The following is an 18,509-nucleotide window of genomic DNA, read 5'->3' as shown; positions in this document are numbered from 1 at the left end:
TCATGTTTAGGATGTTAACTAATATTTCTAATATCATGTTTCTAGTATCATGTTTAGGTTAATGCTTTGATTATGATTTTTAGTGACATGCTAGGATTTGTTATTAATCCGTTTAGTATCATGCCTAGGATCTTACTATTAACGATGTTTTGATGATGTTCTTATAATGATGATTGTTGTGTCAATTATATGTTTCTTGATTGTTCATGACTGATTGTTATCTCTTGATCATGCCCTTCTTGCAGGTTTAAAGGGAATTTGTACTTGAAATCACGCCTAATAAAATAATTATTAATTTGATTTTAGTCTTAATATGATTTTAATTCAAGTGATCGCCAATAATAGATTTGATTGTGCATCAATAACCAACTAACATAGATTAAACAGTTTTAGGGCTAACTTGATGTATGTATGTTGATTGGAAAGCGCACATGAATATCAGAAGAATTAAGTAGAGGCCAATTTAGGACGGGGTTCAATCTCTTTTTGGTTGGATCCGTACAATCATCCCCGAATATCCAGTCATGGTTTTGGACCACTATGGAGTTAGTGATCTCCGTGATCGTGAATGGGGTGTAACCTTCGCACTTGTGAACGGTTTAAAAGTTCCTAAAACTTGTTGGCGACTCTTCTATTTCTAGCTTCCTTCCCTTGGACACCACCATGCTTAAAAACGTGATCACAGTGGAGCTCAAAAGGTTGTGTTTGAAAAATTCCTTACAGTTTTTAATATTCCCTAGACAATGGAGGAGGGGCTCTATCAGATACGACGGTCCATAAAGGTCTAACCATACCAATAATTGTCAAACCTTTCAACATTCTTTGATACGAAATACTCATAAGGACGGCGATCATCACCAGAAGGATTGGTTTGAGAAATACCATACTGCCTCATCACTCTAGAAGGGTAATTAAGGTCAACTTTGATAAGCTTAGAACACGGCAGAAAGCTTGAGTATTGACTCCAATCATCTTTTCAATCTTCCACCAAGGCACAACCCACTTGATGGAGAAGTCGCGAGCTTCAAAAATTTTGCTCCACTCCCGAAATCCCATCTTTATGGAAAATCGCTTCTTTCTTCTCATAAGACAATTAGGAGTGTATTTTTCAATATTATCTGGAGGACTGATTAATCCAAGTCTTTCCATTAGCCAAATCTTCAATATTGAAAATAAATTGTTATTACATTACAAAATTAAATATTTTTTATTTCTGTAATTAAGAGCATTGATTTTCTACCTGTAATAATATTGGAGATCCTTGAATTGGTGTTTTGGGATCCTTTTTCAATTCATCTAAACTCATCATTGTCTCTCCAACAATTAAAGGCATTGGATTTCTTCCAGCGTCAATTTGCTACATAACGGATGCTAATATAGCTTGACCCGTATGGATACTACCACTAGTGAGCAAGAATTGGCTAAACATGCAAAAAGAAAAGCTCTCCTTCTATATATGTGAAAAGAATTAAACTTAGGTCTATTAAAGAAAAAAGATGCAAATTTTCTTAGATCTACTTCTTTTCCATGAACTATAGATTTCAAATCAATCTCCCTAAGATTGTAAAAACGCTCAAAATTCTTATAATAATATTCACATATTGTGGGGATTACAGCAAGGTGCAAATAGGAAAAGCCAAAAATAGCACCAAATTCTTTCGACAGGGGGCTAATTTCATCGTTTCCTAGCCTAAAACAGTGAGTGTTGGGGTCCCAATATTCTACGGCGGTACGAATAGAATCTCTATCAAAAGCTACACCCTTAATACCTAGGACCATTCATATTAAGACATTCAAGTTCTTTTCTCTCACTAGTGGTCAGAAACCGACACCACTCACAAGTGATTTCACATAAATTCTTAGACAAGATTACTAAATTAAGGAAGCTAAGAGAATATAGAAGCTAATGACTCGAATTAAGCAAAATATGATGAACTCGGGGAATTTTATGAACAAAATTGAAGTAGAAATTGAATTTTATTCGGAGACAGATTCTCCGGGTCCATCCAAAGTTGTCAGGATCGAGATCCTACTTTGGATCGCTAAAGGGGGTAGGATCGAATCGGTAGGATCGTAAGATCCTACAAATTTGAGGAAATAAGCAACCAAATTGGTTAACTGTGCCTAGTACATGTTTCTTAAGTAAAAATAATTGTTTAAAAACACACTTTTGCTCATATATGATCGTTGTTACATAATTAACATGATTTTACAAATATTTTAAAGCGTACATAGTCCAAATAGTATAAGAAAAACATAGTTCACATCATAAAAGCTAAAAACTGAATAATCAACAAACTATCATCAACTACTCTTCGTTATAACCAAAATTCATATCATTGGCATCATCGAAGCTCTCCGTTCCGGATGTTCCTGTTCTTGTTCCCGTTCCCGTTACATACCCATTAAGATCACCATCACCATCAAGGTCACAAAAGTCTGTTTCTAAATTTCTAGAGTCATCAACCTCATTTGAAGCAACACAACCAGCCATGTCGTCGTCGTCATCATCACTTTGAGATGGATCATCATTGTTTTCACCCACTATATTTGAGGCTTCTCTAGCTGCTCTTCTAGCAACTCTATCAAGGACATTCAACCATGCTCCATTTTCAGGGAGAACAGGCTCCTCAATTTCTGTAATCCATTCATCATCCGAAGACATGTCATCTAATGTAATTGGGGCTTGATACTTGGCAGCTCTTTTATGTTGTTTTTGCTTTAGTTTGAGATTGTACATAACAAATACCAAATCATTCATTTTTGTTTGGTGTAAACGATTCCGCTTCTTTGTATGCACCTACGTATAACATTGGAAAAAAGAGGAAAAATATATTATATGCCTATACCAAGCTACATTTAACTTCTTATTGTAGTTATATAAGCAAGCTTACCATCTCAAACGCACTCCAATTCCGCTCACAACCAGAGGAGCTACAAGTTATGCTTTCTGAGTAGCAAATTTTTTAAGTTCTGGGCATTCATCTCCATATGAATCCCACCAATCAGCTGTACAAGTATATATAACAACCAGGATGCAAAATATAAAACTCAGTAGTAAATCATTAACATTAAGAACTAAAAAAGGAAAAAAAAAAGTTGATGAATGAACTTGGTGACTTTTTATCTCTGGTCATCACAGTAGTAGGCAATCCAAATAAACATCGTGAATTATGAAAGGAATCAAGTTGCAAATCAATCATTACTCGTTCATCGGGGTCATGGACCATTCTTTGTAAACAAGCTTACAAGCCAATTTTGATGTCTGCATTGGGTTTGAAGTTTGTTTGAAATGAATTTGTGGGTTCAGATGGTAACCAGCAGCATGCAATGGCCTATGGAGTTGTGCCTCCCATCGCTCAACGACAATATCCAACACATGTGTATAACTAAAAAACAAAATATAACATGTAAACAAATACTACAATATTGAAATTATAAGTAAAATAAAAAGAAGAAAACAAAACTAAATCAAAATTACTTACTTTCTCTCCACATTGTTGAAATTTTCCTTGATTTGAATTTTGGCTTGCTCCATTGCTTCATATATGAATCCCATGGCTGGTTCATCTGAGTCCACCATTCTAAGCACCTTAACAAGGGAAGGGCAGCTTTCAAGCATGTTATTACTCCATGCCAAAACCCACGAGTATCCAAAACTATACGTTGAACCTTCTTTCCTTCCACAGATTTAGCAAACCTACTTGTTCTCCACTTAGAAGACGTGAACATTGCTATAAATGGTCCTTTTTGCTCATTTAGACATCGTAAAGTCAAGTAAGATGTTGCAAATCGAGTAATACCAGGCCTTATTAACTCTCTTTCTTTTGTGAACTCCTTTAGCTAAGTGTGCACCATTGTTCAAGAATATATGAAAGTGGTTATCCTCCTACCTTTTGAAATTGTTACATTATGTACTCTGATTTTCTTATCAAAATCCTCTAGCATCAAATCAATGCAATGTGCAGCACAAAGTTCAACATTAGAGTGAGTGCCAGCTATGTGATGTTTTATCCTGAAGATACCACCAGATCGCACAATACCACAATAATTACACCGCACTTTCTTAGCAGCTTTATCCACCTCAGTTCCATGTTCCCAACCCGGGTCTAATCTATTTCCAGGAGCATTTTTCCTTTTTTTTTTTGTAGAACTTGACATAGTTTAAATTGGGTTAACTTGAAATTAAGCTACTATAGTATCAAAAGTAAATCCAGAATAATCAACATTTTTATGCCATATAATTTTATATCAAATGGACATTAATTCTTATGACTTTAAAAACTCATTGTAATTACATAAACAAGCAGAGTATAAGTATAAAAAAAAAATCACAACTAAGAAGGAAGAATGCCAGAACATAACTTATTAATTCTCTGTTAATTAACATTAATCACAACAATCAACAAGCAAATAACTTTTTAAGAAAAGCAAACTAACAAAGTAACAATAATATGTCACTAAATTAAGAATATTAATCAAAAAAAAAAAGACACGAAATTAATATGGAGTATGAAAAAATGCAACTTCAGCAACATGTAATTGGGCTTATCAACATACCCACCAAATTTGCCTCAAAATTAATCGAATATACAAAAATTGAATAAGTAAAGTAAAAGTATTAAACTAAAGTACAGCAAATTACTTCACTAAATCTCATCAATCTCATGAATTTCTATTGAAAAAAAAAATCGAGAAGTAGTGAAGTAGTATTATTTACCTTGTATATAATTGATAATAGCATGCAATTTGACTACTAAAAGATAAGCTGAGAAGATCGAAGAGCATAAATCAAATTTGACTACTTGAGTTTCAATTTTGAGCTTTGATTCGAGCAAAGATCTACCAAGAGCTGCGTTTCAGACTTTCAGTGAGTGTTAGGGCTTCAAACAGAGAAAGGATAAACGTTTAATCTTTTAAGGTAATTATTTTAGGCCTTGAAATAAAGATTGTATGTTTTGGGCTCTATTTAGAGTTTTTACTTAGGACCGTATTGGGATCGCGATCCCACCGATCCCACACGATCTCACTACGATCCTGGCTTCGATCTGGATCGATTTGTAATATCCGGATCGTATGATCCTACGATCCGAATCGCGATTCTAACAACTATGGGCCCATCACGTCGAGACAGAACCATCGCGCCGCGATGGAACTTGTCATTAGCGATGAAAAAAGCACGTCCTAATTAATTCATTAATTTGATTTTGATTCGAACAAAATCACACACTCAGATGCACATAAAGTGTACATAAAATAGATAGATAAAATCCAAACAGATAGAGTCTAATGTATACATATGAACAATAGTGTTAATAAAATGTATAATGCACCATGAGCAAAGTCCAAATAGTCCAGAAAATAAAAGATAATGCAGAGAAAGCTAGGGTGTTGGAGGTCGAGGCTCTTAGAAAATGCCCATCGTATCATAGAAAAACGCAGAATGAGGAGTCAGCGCCTTAGTAGAATCACCGCACGTTGTGTTGATCACGATTGTAGGGCTAGCCAACTGAGTGAATTGCGGATCTCCCTGAAAGTCGTGCTGCTGAGCAGAGGGAGTAGGCCCAGGCTGCCGCGACGACGAGCCAACCTCATACGTTCCGCTACCAAAGTGAGACGATGGATCGACCGCAAACGCATTTGGAACCACGTGAGGGCGTACCACCGAAGTACTATAACCAGGTGGGAATATATCCGTCGATGAGGACCCATGACTAAGGCTGTCATCATCATCTCCCTTCGCCCGGCCAAGCACCTCCCGCCTGCCTAGGATCTCCGACGAGGTGCGTCGCCGCCTCGGTCCCGCCTCTCTCGAGCCCTCTGGCCTCGAACGAGTACGTGGCCGAGGACCAGGCTGTAACAAAGAAAAAGAAATGCAAGTTAGTCATCCAAACGCAAAATAGATAAACCAAAAAGAATTGTATAAAGACCTACCGACGAAACGTCCTCTGTACGTCGACATGACGCCCGGTGTCTCCACCTCCCCAGCTGATATCAACAGGCGTCGAGAGCAGCTGCCATCCGCACCATCACCTCTCGAGAGAACTACAAAAATAAGATAAAATTAAAAAATAGAATGATACATGCACGAAACTTAAGAAAGTATAAAAACTCACCCATCTCTAAGAGCGAGGGATGAATCGCTCCACCATCCACCATTCCTTCGGGGTTGGAGGGATCGTCTCTTAAATGGGAACGTGACTCCCCTGGTAGCGAATGGACATGCGCAGGGGCTCAAACACCTCAGGCTCTCTCTCCTCCTACAAGATAATCTAATTATTAGCACCGCTGGGGGCTACAAAAAAGATGAACTAAATGATGATTAATCTGCAAACCTCCTCGCAGTACAGTGGACGAGCTAGTCGAGGGAGCAACTCCTCCTCATAAGAGCGAATGGGGTAGATATGCCTCCGGAAGTCCTCACCTATAGCACCATCCATAGAATGCAGCTGGAGTCCCTCTTGACTTATTATCGAAGTAAGAGGATCCCTGGGAACCAAAGAAACATCTGAGGAGTGCAGGATAGCCACTCTCTCACCCAGGTACCAAACTACATCGTAGGTACCCCAGAAAAAACGTCTCTCGGCTGCGTACTGGAAAGCCAGCCGGAAATTGCCCAAGCCGGTCCATGGTCGATATCAAACGATAGGGCGCTAAAATAAAAGATATATGTCAAACACTCATGATAAAACCTAGATAATCGAAAAACAAGAAATGTCCTTACATCAAGGATAGCTGCCCTAACGTGCGGAAGATACACCAGCACGGCGGTCTTGCCAGCTGGCAGCCACCGAGAACCCTTTGGCCCTAGGCCTTGCCGGAGCTAGTGAAGGAATGTAGTCGTAGAGCCAGACCTGCGAAAAAATCAAGAGATCTATGAACTAATGAAAAATTGAAACTTCAGATAAGATCATAAGATTAGAGAAAAATGTACCTCTACGACCTTCCAAAGGCTATAAATGGAGATCTTCGCTTCGTAGTGTCACTAGCGGCATCCCAGCCGCAACCCCATAAGGAGGTTAGTGTAGCCAACGCTGGCCCAATTAAACGTACTGACCTGCTGAAGGTCGTGCAGCACAGGAAGATAGCGCAGCAAAGCACGGCTTCCCCTATAAGGAGAAATGGTCCCCGACAAGAGAATGAGAACAAAAATGCAAACTCGCTGCTCCAGCGTAGTAGCATCATCAACGAAAGCATTCGCCAGCAGTCGAGTACGAATCGACCTTATACTTTAGTTAATATCTCTAGCCTCAGCAGCGGCCCTATGTACAATCGGCAGAAGATCTGCAGTCTCTGGAGAAGCCAACGACAGTAGCTTATCCGCAAGACCTCGAGCCGGGCGAAACTCGAGTCCAATGATAACAGAATAGTCGACTGGGGTGATAGTCATCTCACCCCACGGGAAATGGAAGGTGTTCGTGGTGTCCTAGAAGAACTCCAAGGCACCTCGAACAATGAAGCGGCTTTCCCGGAAAGACTCGCAAAAGGGGAGTCAACCCACAGGACTCCCAAAGCACTCTCATCCCCTCGTTCCCAGCAATGTGCTGGCGGTACAAAGACAAAATGGCGTCGTTGCCCGAACCATGGCAACGCACATGCTCCTCAGTAAGACCCAGCAAAACTCGCTAGGAGGTGTGGTGAACCGGCTTAAAGCCAGGGTGTGCTCATCCCACCGAGGGAGAGACGACGCTCGGCTGGTAGAGGCGCCGTCTCCCTCTCATACAAGCTCGTCCTCTCGGTGAGGCGAGCGAGAACGTGTGAGCTAGAACCTCGACGTCGAGCCATACTATTTATTGTTGCCATAAAAATAGTAAATTAAGTGTTTTATAGTATATGAATTCGCCTAGTCGCATGATACTGTGTTCATAAAAAATAGAGTACAAAAATAAAAAATAGAGCATGATTTTAATTCACACAACAACAAATATTTTGAGAATCAAAACAATTTCTTGCAAGTTTATGAAAAATATTGCAATAAATTAAGCACAGAGAGCAAAAAAAATCATCAAGAACAATGGTAAAATGCTCGTTTCTTCACCAAATCAAACGATTCTAGTCTTAAATTGTTCACAAAGTAACATACAAACACACACAAGTAATTTCATGACAAGAATTTTGATAAAAAAATGAGCGAACAAGGAAGATACATTTTGGATTTACCGGAAAAACTTAAAGAACATGCTCAAAATTCACCCGAAGTAAAAAGAGATTGAGAAAAACTTACATAAATCGGTGTGGTTGAGTGAAAATGCAACGATTTGAGATAAATTTGAGTGAATTTGGTTGAGAAACAACCAAGAACGAGGGCTTTGAAGTTTCGCGGCGACGACGAGCAAAAACGAGCAACCAGTGAAATGAGGAAGAAGAAAGGTTTAAATCCGGAAAAATACGAATTCATTGCGACGCGACAGATCTATCGCGACGCGATGAGCTTGACGCGGCGCGATAGACCTGTCGCCACGCGATGGTTCTGATTTTCGCCTGCGTTAGCACTTGAGGGTCCCACAACTTGATTTGTTGGTCCATGTTTATCCATTTGAGCTTCTTGATGCGCATTGATTCTTTTGTGCCTCGTGATGAGAAACTAATACATATTTTATTTGATTTGATTAGTAATCGACCCGATTACAATTTTGATTGATGATTGGCCTAATGACGATCACCTTATTGATTGATTGAGTACAATTGAGAATTGATGGAGTACATTTTAGAAACATTGATAGATTAGTTATTGATCATAATCACAAAGAATTCCTGGGATGGATGATTTCTACGGAAATCAATTAAAGTTCAGTAAGACCTTGAGGAATGAGATTTTACAGTAGGTTTTCCAAGGAGAGAGAAGCTACCACTTCCAAGGAGTGAAGGCCAGAAGATTTGAAGACGGCTCAAGGATTAGTGGTCTTCGACAACATTCCCTAGGATGTGGAGGTTGTCCTGAAAGGAATGGTGTCCTTCCGACAAGTGTATTATACTGAGAGAGGGTTCAAAATTATTACAGAGCTAATTCTTCAGTAAGGTCATGTGACCGGAATGCCTAGGTGGAGGCCGCTTCCGATCAGTAATATTAAGGTATAATTAATATTACAGCTTAATCTTAAATGAACCCTTCGGGTCGAAACCAATCGAACAACCGATCCGAGACGATGAATTAATCCGAAGGATTTAATGATTCGTCGGAGTTTTACGATCACAGACGTCGGATATCGAGCCTAGGGCGTCGAGACCGAGCGTCGCAAAATCACAAGCAACAAGTACGAGCATAGCCGTAGCATCACATTGGCCTAGCCATGTGAAGTGCTAGGTTAAGCTAGCCCATCGCAAGCCTAGGCGCACCATGTGTGTGCTAGGCGCACCATGTGTGTGCTAGGCGCGCCATGCTAGGCGCACTAGGCTGCCCATCACAGCACCATGTGTGTGTGTGCGTGCCTTCGCACGGCACAGCACCACAGCATGCGTGCTTGGATGCCTAGGCGCCATCGCAGGCCACACGCACCAAGCACAGCCCATCACAGTGCTGGGCACTTGCGTATGTGCGTGTGTGTGTGCGCCTCGCACCATCGCAAGCTCTAGCACAAGAATACGCACTATCGCATGGCTAGGCAAGTGCGTTTGTGCGTGTGCGTGTAGGGCATCGCAGCAGCAGCACTAGTCTCGCTCAGTGCGCATGCGTGCAAGCCATCGCAGCATCACAGAACCAAGCTTCGCATGCTTGTGCGTGTGGCTGGCGAGGCGAGGGGCCAGCATGCGTGGCTCGCTAGCAGCACACATGCTGGCTATGCGAGTATGTGCGAGAAGGGGTAGGCAGCAGCACCACGCACTAGCTAGCATGCCTGTGCGTGTGTGTGTGCGATGGCCTGCCCAGCACAAGGCGTGGCTCGCTAGCAGCACGCAAGTGCTGGGAGGGCTGGGTGATGCGTGATGTGCGTGCCAGCTGGGCATGCTTGGGTGGATGTGCTAGCTGGCCAGCAAAGCAAGCAGCCAGCTCACCCAAATGTATTGTGGCGGTTTTGTGAGGGGTGGGGACCAAGGCTTGGGAAAAGCCTTGGGGAGCAAGGCAATGTTCCCCCCACCTCTTCTTGGTCCTCACTTAACTCTCTCTCTCTCCCCTTGACACTTGTTGCATTGTGATTGATTTGATTATTAATTTAATTTGGAATTAAATTAATTGTCAAAATTACTCATTCTCCCACATTGGTTGGGGAATGAAGATCAAGGGTTCATTTCCCTATAAATACCAAAGTTTGGGTATTTGGGAAAGAACACACTTGAGTGGAATTAAAAAGGCAACTCTTGATTTGAGTAAACCTTAAATTCGTAAAACTCTTAGTTTTATTTGTCCGGGCCTCGACTAACCTTCGAGGCTTAGGACGCTCGGGTCGCGTTCGAGGGTACGATCCTGTCGGAGGCCTCGTATTTTCGGGGTTGAAGTAAGAGCTCCTCGGTGAGCGAAGCACGCGTCAAAGGTATAATATTTTATCCTTTCTTATGTTTAATTATATTTTGCTTGTTAATTGCATTTATTATGGGGGCGGTTCTTGGCGGGTTTATTTCCGCGTTGTGTGAGTCACTACGAAACCCTACAGCGGTATCGGAGCCACGTTCCTTTTAATTTTTGCAATTATTGATTAATTAAGGTGTTTTAAAGTAAGATTTAAATTCTGGTTTTGCTTTTCTAATTAGATTCGAAGCTCGTTTTAATTAATTTTACAACTCGTATTTTTATCGATTTGGCTGTCGAACCCAGATTTTGGCTCAAAAATAGTGATTTTTGGGTGGAATCAACATTCTTAAACAGATTCACCCCTTTTTGAGGACTGTCTAGAAGCCAAATTTGAACCAGAAACCCATGTTTTTTGGGGTTTTTTCGTTTTTCAACAAAAATTTTAAATCTTTTTAAGCCTTGATTAATGCAAGCATTACAAGGTTAGATTAAATGCATTATTGCATCCCTAATCTACTGCTATTTTAATTATCCTTGAGCATAATTATGGAGTTATAATTAGTACTTGAGTTGATATGCTATTTTTCACACAAACTTGATTTTTCACAATTATGCAAATAAATTGCATTAATGTGTGAATGTTTGATGTGAATGTGTAATTTTAAGTTCCCAAGTATGTTAAAGATCTAATCTTTAAAAGTGTAAATGATTGGAACTCTAACCCTAAATTCCATATTGAACAAAGTTTGGATTTTTCATTTTGGTTGATTAAAATCCATGAAGTTCAAATACTTGTGAGTAAAATTTTGATTAATCTTCATATTGGAAGATGTAATCTTGGTATTTTACACAAGTATGAAAGTTGGAAAATTTTTTATCATTAGATGCTTAATTTATTTTTCCAACTCCCTTTTGTCAAATCCATTATTAATTTGCATATTGGCTAAATTAATTATGGACATAGCTCATTCAATTTTAAGCATAAATAAAGACCTAAAAATTGTTACGAAATAATTTTGAATGATTTAGGTTTATGCACCATTAAAAATTGAATTTAATTAAGTTAGACTTATTTTATTTTAATTTTTCCTCAAATTGATTCTAAAATAAAATTTAGAATTAATTTATGCCACACATAAATCGGGATCAAAATCTCGAGTAAAATGCACGCAAATCGATGCAAAACCGCAAGCGTCACCATGGCTAGTTGGGCTGTGTAGCAGCCCACATGTAGGCTATCTATGGTGCGCGCATGGGCTGAGCATCAATGGTGCGTGGCTGTGAGGCGAGGGGTGCTAAGGTGCTAGGCTTGGGCAGTGGCATTAGCTGCTGGTTGTTTGGGGCGCTGCTGGGCAGCGTGGTAGCAAGCACCAGCCAGCCCCTACTTGCTGGCAGGCGCCAGCATGCGAGCAGGCATGCGTGGTGCTGGCCAGCGTAGTGTGTTGTGCTGGGCGCATCATGCTAGCACCAAGCGCCAGCACAGCCCTTGATGCTGCTGGTGCGTGTGTGGCGTAGGCTGCTGGTGCGCTTGTGCTGCTGCTGGGCAGCGAGGCAGCAAGCCCCGGCCAGCCAGCCCACTGTTGCCTAGCAGCCATGGTGCGCAATGCACCATGCTTGGGTAGGGCTACTTTGCTTAATTTTTGAGCTATGTAATTTTGCGAAAATTTTGCTGTTTTAAATAATTTATGTAATTATTTTAACGAGGTTGGACCTCGGTTTTTCCGGCTTTTGCAAAATTTTGATTTTTGACAAATTATGGGTTAAGACAACTTAATTAATCGGGTTGATTAAGTATGGATGCGGAATTTAGTGGGAACTTAGTTGTTTACGTGAGCAATTTGCTTTTAGAAATAATGGATTAAACAACTTTGACTAGTTTTAATTAGGCACGTTAATCGGATTAACCACCTAAGTTAGTTACTAGTTTTGCGTGTTTAATTGTGTATTTCTTAAAATGCATGGGCCATTCACAAATAGAGAATGGTTGAATGAAAGATTGTTTTCAAAACAGGTTATTGAAAAAGGCAACTAGTAGGGCCCGACTAGGATAGAAAATACGGACTGTGTTCCGTTATGTATTTTTGTAAATCTAAATACGGTCTGCGAACCGTTAAGTATTTTTGTACTTTAGATTAATCTTAGTCGTACTAGCTAGTTATTTTATTTTGTCAAAAATGTCTCAAGACGGCGTTTCAATGAAGACGAGCCAAGATGAAGACCCATGGAAATTGAAGATTTCAAGGGGTCATGCTAGTTGCCAAATGCATCAATTTATGCTTTATATATTATTGTTATATATGAATGTTAGATGCATGTCTAGGATTTCATATGTTGCGACGATTAGTTAAGTTCACTTAAATCAACCAACATAGAAACCCTAGGTCCCTTAAGATATTGAGCTAAAATTTGTCGTTCCAAGAACAACACTTACCGAACTAATGCGCGTATGTGATGGGCTACGCCAAAGGGAGGCATCACTACTTCCCTAGGAACGTAAGGTATACTAGGTATACAAGTTGTCTTGGTTAAGCTCAACGATATCAGTAAGGAGTCCTTAGATGTCGTGGCAAAAGAGATAAAATGTCAAGAATGCATTAGATGCGACATTTTATCGAACCGAGAGTAGCTTAGAGCTATTAGCAATTGGATTGCTTACCTTAAGATATTTAATGATTAAGACAAGACAAAGCATGCTTAACCATTTCTTGATCTTTGGGATCTCGAAATCATTTTATTCTCGCCCATAAGGGACAATTTATCAATGCGTGGATAAAATGCTCAATAAGATTGAAAATATGCATGAACGTTTTTAAATTTCAACTTATTGATTTATGAATGGTTTTTCATTTCAAATTCTTTCAATTGTAGAACAATGTCTGCAAGTAACTCAAACAACAACCAAATGTGCCTAGAACTCCCCGATAAGTTGGCCTTTTCCTTCAACTTGGTCAACTTCAAGGAATGGGAGGAGGAACTCAGGAAAACTCTCCGGAATTGTTCCTTGGAGTATACTCTTGATACTCCCATTCCAAGCTTCTTTGCCAAAGGGATCATGACCGATGAGGCTCATGAAGAATGGTCTTCCAATTGCAAAAAGGTCTCACGACTTATGGCAAACTCCCTCCCGGAAGATTGGAAAGAAAGCCTTTCCTCCTACCTTCCGGACATGTTCTTCAAAGCACTTAAGGACGTTGTCAATGTAAGAGTCACCAAGAGTGACAATGGCAACTTTGATGGACTCGTGTTTGACTTTACTAGGTCATTCTCAAACATGAAGATAAAGCCACCAAACGTGGGATGTCTTGCTAAGGAAAGGCGTCGGCTTTGGACCAAGGTCTACAATGCCAAATTGAGACCCGACATGCCCCTCCGACCTCATGTGCTTGGAATGACTAGGCTCTTCAAACACATGTAGATTCTCGGAATCTCATTGGAGGATGAGATGGCGGGGCATATCTTGCTTGCTTCGCTCCACTCGGGCTATGATGCACTTAGAGTGCATATAGCTGCAGGAAAGGAGACACGCTCCTTAATGGAGGTGGTGCAACTACTCAGCCGAGCCACCGCATGTGGAATGACCAGAGGCCCTTATGAGCAAGTAGAAGGGAGTTCAAGAAGGTCAAGGCAAAGATGCGTTGCTTTTATTGTGGTGGGCAAGGCCACTACAAGAGAGAATGCAAGCTCTTTCGGGAAGAAGAAAAGAGGAATGGAGCATCCGCCTCAGGTATCTTCCTTAAACACTTGTGAATGAAGCTTATCATAGGTATTAGATACCAAGTATGACTCACTTTATGTTGCCTTTTCAAGGACCAAGTGAGAAGCTTATCAAGTGTTGGTGCAAGGACAAGTAGACGACGAAGATGGTTTTTCGGTCGTGCTTGCATGCACCATTTTGTCTATGACATGTAATTAAACTAATCCTAGTTTTCATCATGCTTTTGAACATACTATGATCTATGGTGTTGGACACCTAGTTATTTTGAATGTAAGACTTTGACAACAGTTGTTTCAAAATTTTCTTGCAAATATATGTTCAATGAAATTGCATGTTTTTACATATGATTAGACAAAAGTTGATACCGCTAACTAAGACATATAAGAATTCAACTTCGTTAACAAACATTAGTAGATATGGCTATATCTACTTAATGTCGAATAAATCTGAATCTTTTGAGAAATTCAAAGAATTTCAGAAAGAAGTTGAGGATCAACTTGGCAAGAAAATTAAAGCACTTCGATCGGATCGAGGTGGCAAATATTTGAGCCATGAATTCGACGATCACTTGAAAGAAAATGGTATTCTTTCAGAGTTGACACCTCCTGGAACTCCTCAATGGAACGGAGTGTCCGAACGGAGGAATCGAACCTTGTTAGACATGGTTCGATCAATGATGGGTCTTAGTGAACTTCCTATCTCTTTTTGAGGACATGCACTACAAACCGCGACACTAACACTGAACCGAGCTCCGTCAAAAGCTATTGAAAAGACTCCATATGAATTATGGACTAAGAAACCTCCTAGGTTGTCTTTTCTCAAGATTTGGGGATGCGAAGCTTATGTCAAACAATTAATTTCGGACAAACTTCACCCCAAATCAGATAAGTGTTTCTTTGTGGGATATCCAAAAGAAACCAAAGGGTATTACTTCTACAATAAATCCGAGAACAAAGTGTTTGTTGCTTATGATGGTGTGTTTTTGGAGAAGGAACACCTTTCCAAAATGACAAGTGGGAGGAAAATTGAACTCGACGAAGTTCGAGAGGACGAGCAACAATGTCAACCTAATAAAACTGACAATCTAAGTGCTCTGGAAGCAGCTGAGAAGATTGGTCAGAATCAAACAGACAATGTAAATGCTCAACCTATTACCCTTTGTTGGTCGCAACGGCAAAGATCTCAACCAGACAGATACCTTGGTATTGTCTTAACCGATGATCAAGACATCCTAGTTATGGATGGAGATGAGCCAGCGACATACAAGGAAGCTATGACGAGCCCCGACTCTGCTAAATGGAAAGAGGCCATGAAATCCGAGATGGACTCCATGTTAGAAAATCAAGTCTGGGACTTGGTGAATTTGCCCGAGGGTTACACACCCATTGGTTGCAAATGGATCTTCAAATTGAAGACAGACAAGGATGGAAATATATCTATATACAAGGCTAGACTGGAGGCAAAAGGTTATAGACAAATCCACGGGATTGACTATGATGAAACCTTTTCACCGGTTGCAATGCTAAAGTCTGTCCGGATTATTCTAGCGATTGCTGCATATTACGATTATGAAATATGGCAGATGGATGTCAAAACCGCCTTCCTAAATGGGATTTTGGAAGAAACTGTGTACATGACACAGCCGGAAGGTTTTATCGATCCCAGCAACGCTGGAAAGGTTTGCAAGCTTAAGAAGTCCATTTATGGGCTAAAGCAAGCCATCAGGTGTTGGAATCTGCGATTTGATGAAGCCATCAACAAGTTTGGTTTTATCAAGAATCCAGATGAATCTTGTGTATACAAGAAGGTCAATGGGAGTGACATCGCATTCCTAGTCCTATATGTCGATGACATACTTCTCATTGGAAACAGCACAAAATTACAGGAGTCCGTAAAAGGGCTGGTTGGAAAAGTGATTTTCAATGAAGGAATTAAGAGAGGCACAGTACATATTAGGCATCAAGATCTACAGGGATAGATCTAAGAGGATGATTGGATTGAGCCAAAGTACTTACATTGATAAAGTACTAGTACGATTCAGCATGGAGAATTCCAAAAGAGGGCATCTACCCATGTCCCATGGCGTAACTCTCAGCAAGAAACAGTGTCCACAGACACCGTTGAGCTAGAGAGAATGGATCAGATTCCATATGGTTCGCTAATTGGGTCGATCATGTATGCCATGATATGTACCAGGCCAGATGTATCGTATGCCTTGAGTGCTACGAGCCGATACCAATCAAACCCAGGAGAGGCGCATTGGACTGCGGCCAAGAACATTCTAAAGTACCTGAAAAGGAACAAGGATAAATTCCTGGTTTATGGTGGCCATAAAGACCTGGTTGTTGAAGGTTACACCGACGCTAGCTTCCAGACTGACAGAGACGACTTCAAGTAACAGTCAGGATACATATTCTATCTGAATGGAGGAGCGTTTAGCTGGAAGAGTGCCAAGCAGAGCACAACTGCAGACTCTACAACTGAAGCCGAATACTTGGCTGCTTCATAAGCTGCTAAGGAGGCTGTTTGGATTCGCAAGTTCATTGGTGAACTTGGTGTTGTACCCTCCATCAAGGGTCCGATAGATCTCTACTGTGACAACAATGGAGCTATTGCTCAGGCTAGAGAGCCAAGAGAGCACCAGAAGGTCAAACATGTCCATAGGCGATTTCACATAATAAGGGAATGGAAATCCGAAGGTGAAATCAAAATTTGCAAGATCGGCACGGATGATAATGTGGCCGATCCTTTGACTAAACCTTTGCCTCAAGTGAAACACAACAAGCACATTGAGGCAATGGGAATCAAGCACGTTGGAGACTGGCTTTGAAATTCCCTGTACATGTGTTTTAATTAAACTGGTTGTTTTAATGTAAGACACTGTATTGAAACCATTCATTTATGGAGTAATTAATTTTTATGCAAAATTATCATTAACTCCATTGCTATTTAATTGTGGTTTAGAATTAAATAATGAGTCCACTCGATTTATGGAAATATTCAAAACAGGGTATCAAGACCATGTCTTGGATAAAGAAACACCTGTTAAGTGAACATTGAATATTTAAATCGAAAATTATCCCTAACCGAGGTCATCTAAATGATGGACGATTGATGACCACTAGAGATTAGTGTGTAGTATGATTTACAGCATCGTTTCCTATGCTGCAAGGACATGATGGTCATAAATCATTTGCACATGTGCCAGTTTGGAACTGCACTGGATCGACCTATGAGAGTACTTTAAGAGATTCAGAATTGTCATAAGTACATTTCTCATTATAGCTATCGGAACCCGTTTCCTCGACCACGAGTATTGTGAAGTTTTCTTGTTTGAGAACTAGTCTCTTTGATGTTGCCTAACGTCTGCCGTAACTGGGGATCATAACGATAACACTCGGGAGATTAGGTCCTCTTAGTAAGAGAAACTTACAGTACAAGACTGGGAATGTCCCCCTATCAACAATAGGGAATATGTCTTTGTTGTTTATAAGGCCGCTCGAAGAGCGAGACTATGAAAATACATGGCCGTGCTCAGATGGATTTTAGAAATCATCTGCTTATTGACAGTCGAACTCGGAGATCGAGAAACACTTCTGAATGTAATAAGGATGACGATGAATCTTACCTTATAGTTCACGAAAAGACATTAAGCGACATAGGAAATGGGCTATACACTGTGTGCACACTTGTCTGGAAGGACAAGTGGGAGATTGAAAGGAATGGTGTCCTTCCAACAAGTGTATTATTCTGAGAGAGGGTTCAGAATTATTAAAGAGCTAATTCTTCAGTAAGGTCAAGTGACCGGAATGCTTAGGTGGAGGCCGCTTCCGATCAATAATACTAAGGTATAATTAATATTACAACTTAATCTTAATTGAACCCTTCGGGTCGAACCCAATCGAACAACCGATCCGAGACGACGAATTAATCCGAAGGATTTAATGAGTCGTCGGAGTTTTACGATCACAGACGTCGGATATCGAGCCTAGGGCATCGAGACCGAGCGTCGCAAAATCACAAGCAACAAGTACGAGCATAGCCGTAGCATCACATTGGCCTAGCCATGTGAAGTGCTAGGTTAAGCTAGCCCATCGCAAGCCTAGGCGCACCATGTGTGTGCTAGGCGCACCATGGTGTGCTAGGCGCGCCATACATGCTAGGCGCACTAGGCTGCCCATCACAGCACCATGTGTGTGTGTGCGTGCCTTCGCACGGCACAACACCACAACATGCGTGCTTGGGTGCCTAGGCGCCATCGCAGGCCACACGCACCAAGCACAGCCCATCACAGTGCTGGGCACTTGCGTATGTGCGTGTGTGAGTGCGCCTCGCACCATCGCAAGCTCT

The 18,509-nt window shown here is 40.8% G+C and overlaps 1 protein-coding gene across 3 annotated transcripts; it reads right to left on the bottom strand.

Annotated features, from left to right (window-relative positions):
• Positions 1 to 2,155: 2,155 nt before the first annotated feature.
• On the bottom strand, positions 2,156 to 4,943 carry LOC110722415. Of its 3 annotated transcripts, none has more exons than XM_021901679.1 (3): positions 3,486 to 4,943; positions 2,895 to 3,389; positions 2,156 to 2,800 (listed from the first exon to the last, which is right to left on the bottom strand). In XM_021901679.1, the coding sequence occupies exons 2-3, from the start codon at positions 2,895 to 2,897 to the stop codon at positions 2,309 to 2,311; spliced, it is 495 nt and encodes a 164-aa protein (XP_021757371.1). In that variant the 5' UTR covers positions 2,898 to 3,389; positions 3,486 to 4,943; the 3' UTR covers positions 2,156 to 2,308. The 3 variants fall into 3 exon arrangements, with proteins under 3 accessions (XP_021757371.1, XP_021757372.1, XP_021757373.1); XM_021901680.1 differs by having other exon boundaries at positions 2,895 to 3,009; XM_021901681.1 differs by having other exon boundaries at positions 2,895 to 3,009; positions 4,721 to 4,943.
• Positions 4,944 to 18,509: the final 13,566 nt, after the last annotated feature.

This window comes from Chenopodium quinoa, unplaced genomic scaffold (genome assembly GCF_001683475.1).
Source record: "Chenopodium quinoa cultivar QQ74 unplaced genomic scaffold, ASM168347v1, whole genome shotgun sequence".
Lineage (NCBI taxonomy): Eukaryota > Viridiplantae > Streptophyta > Magnoliopsida > Caryophyllales > Amaranthaceae > Chenopodium > Chenopodium quinoa.
This window is presented reverse-complemented; position numbering and strand designations above follow the sequence as displayed.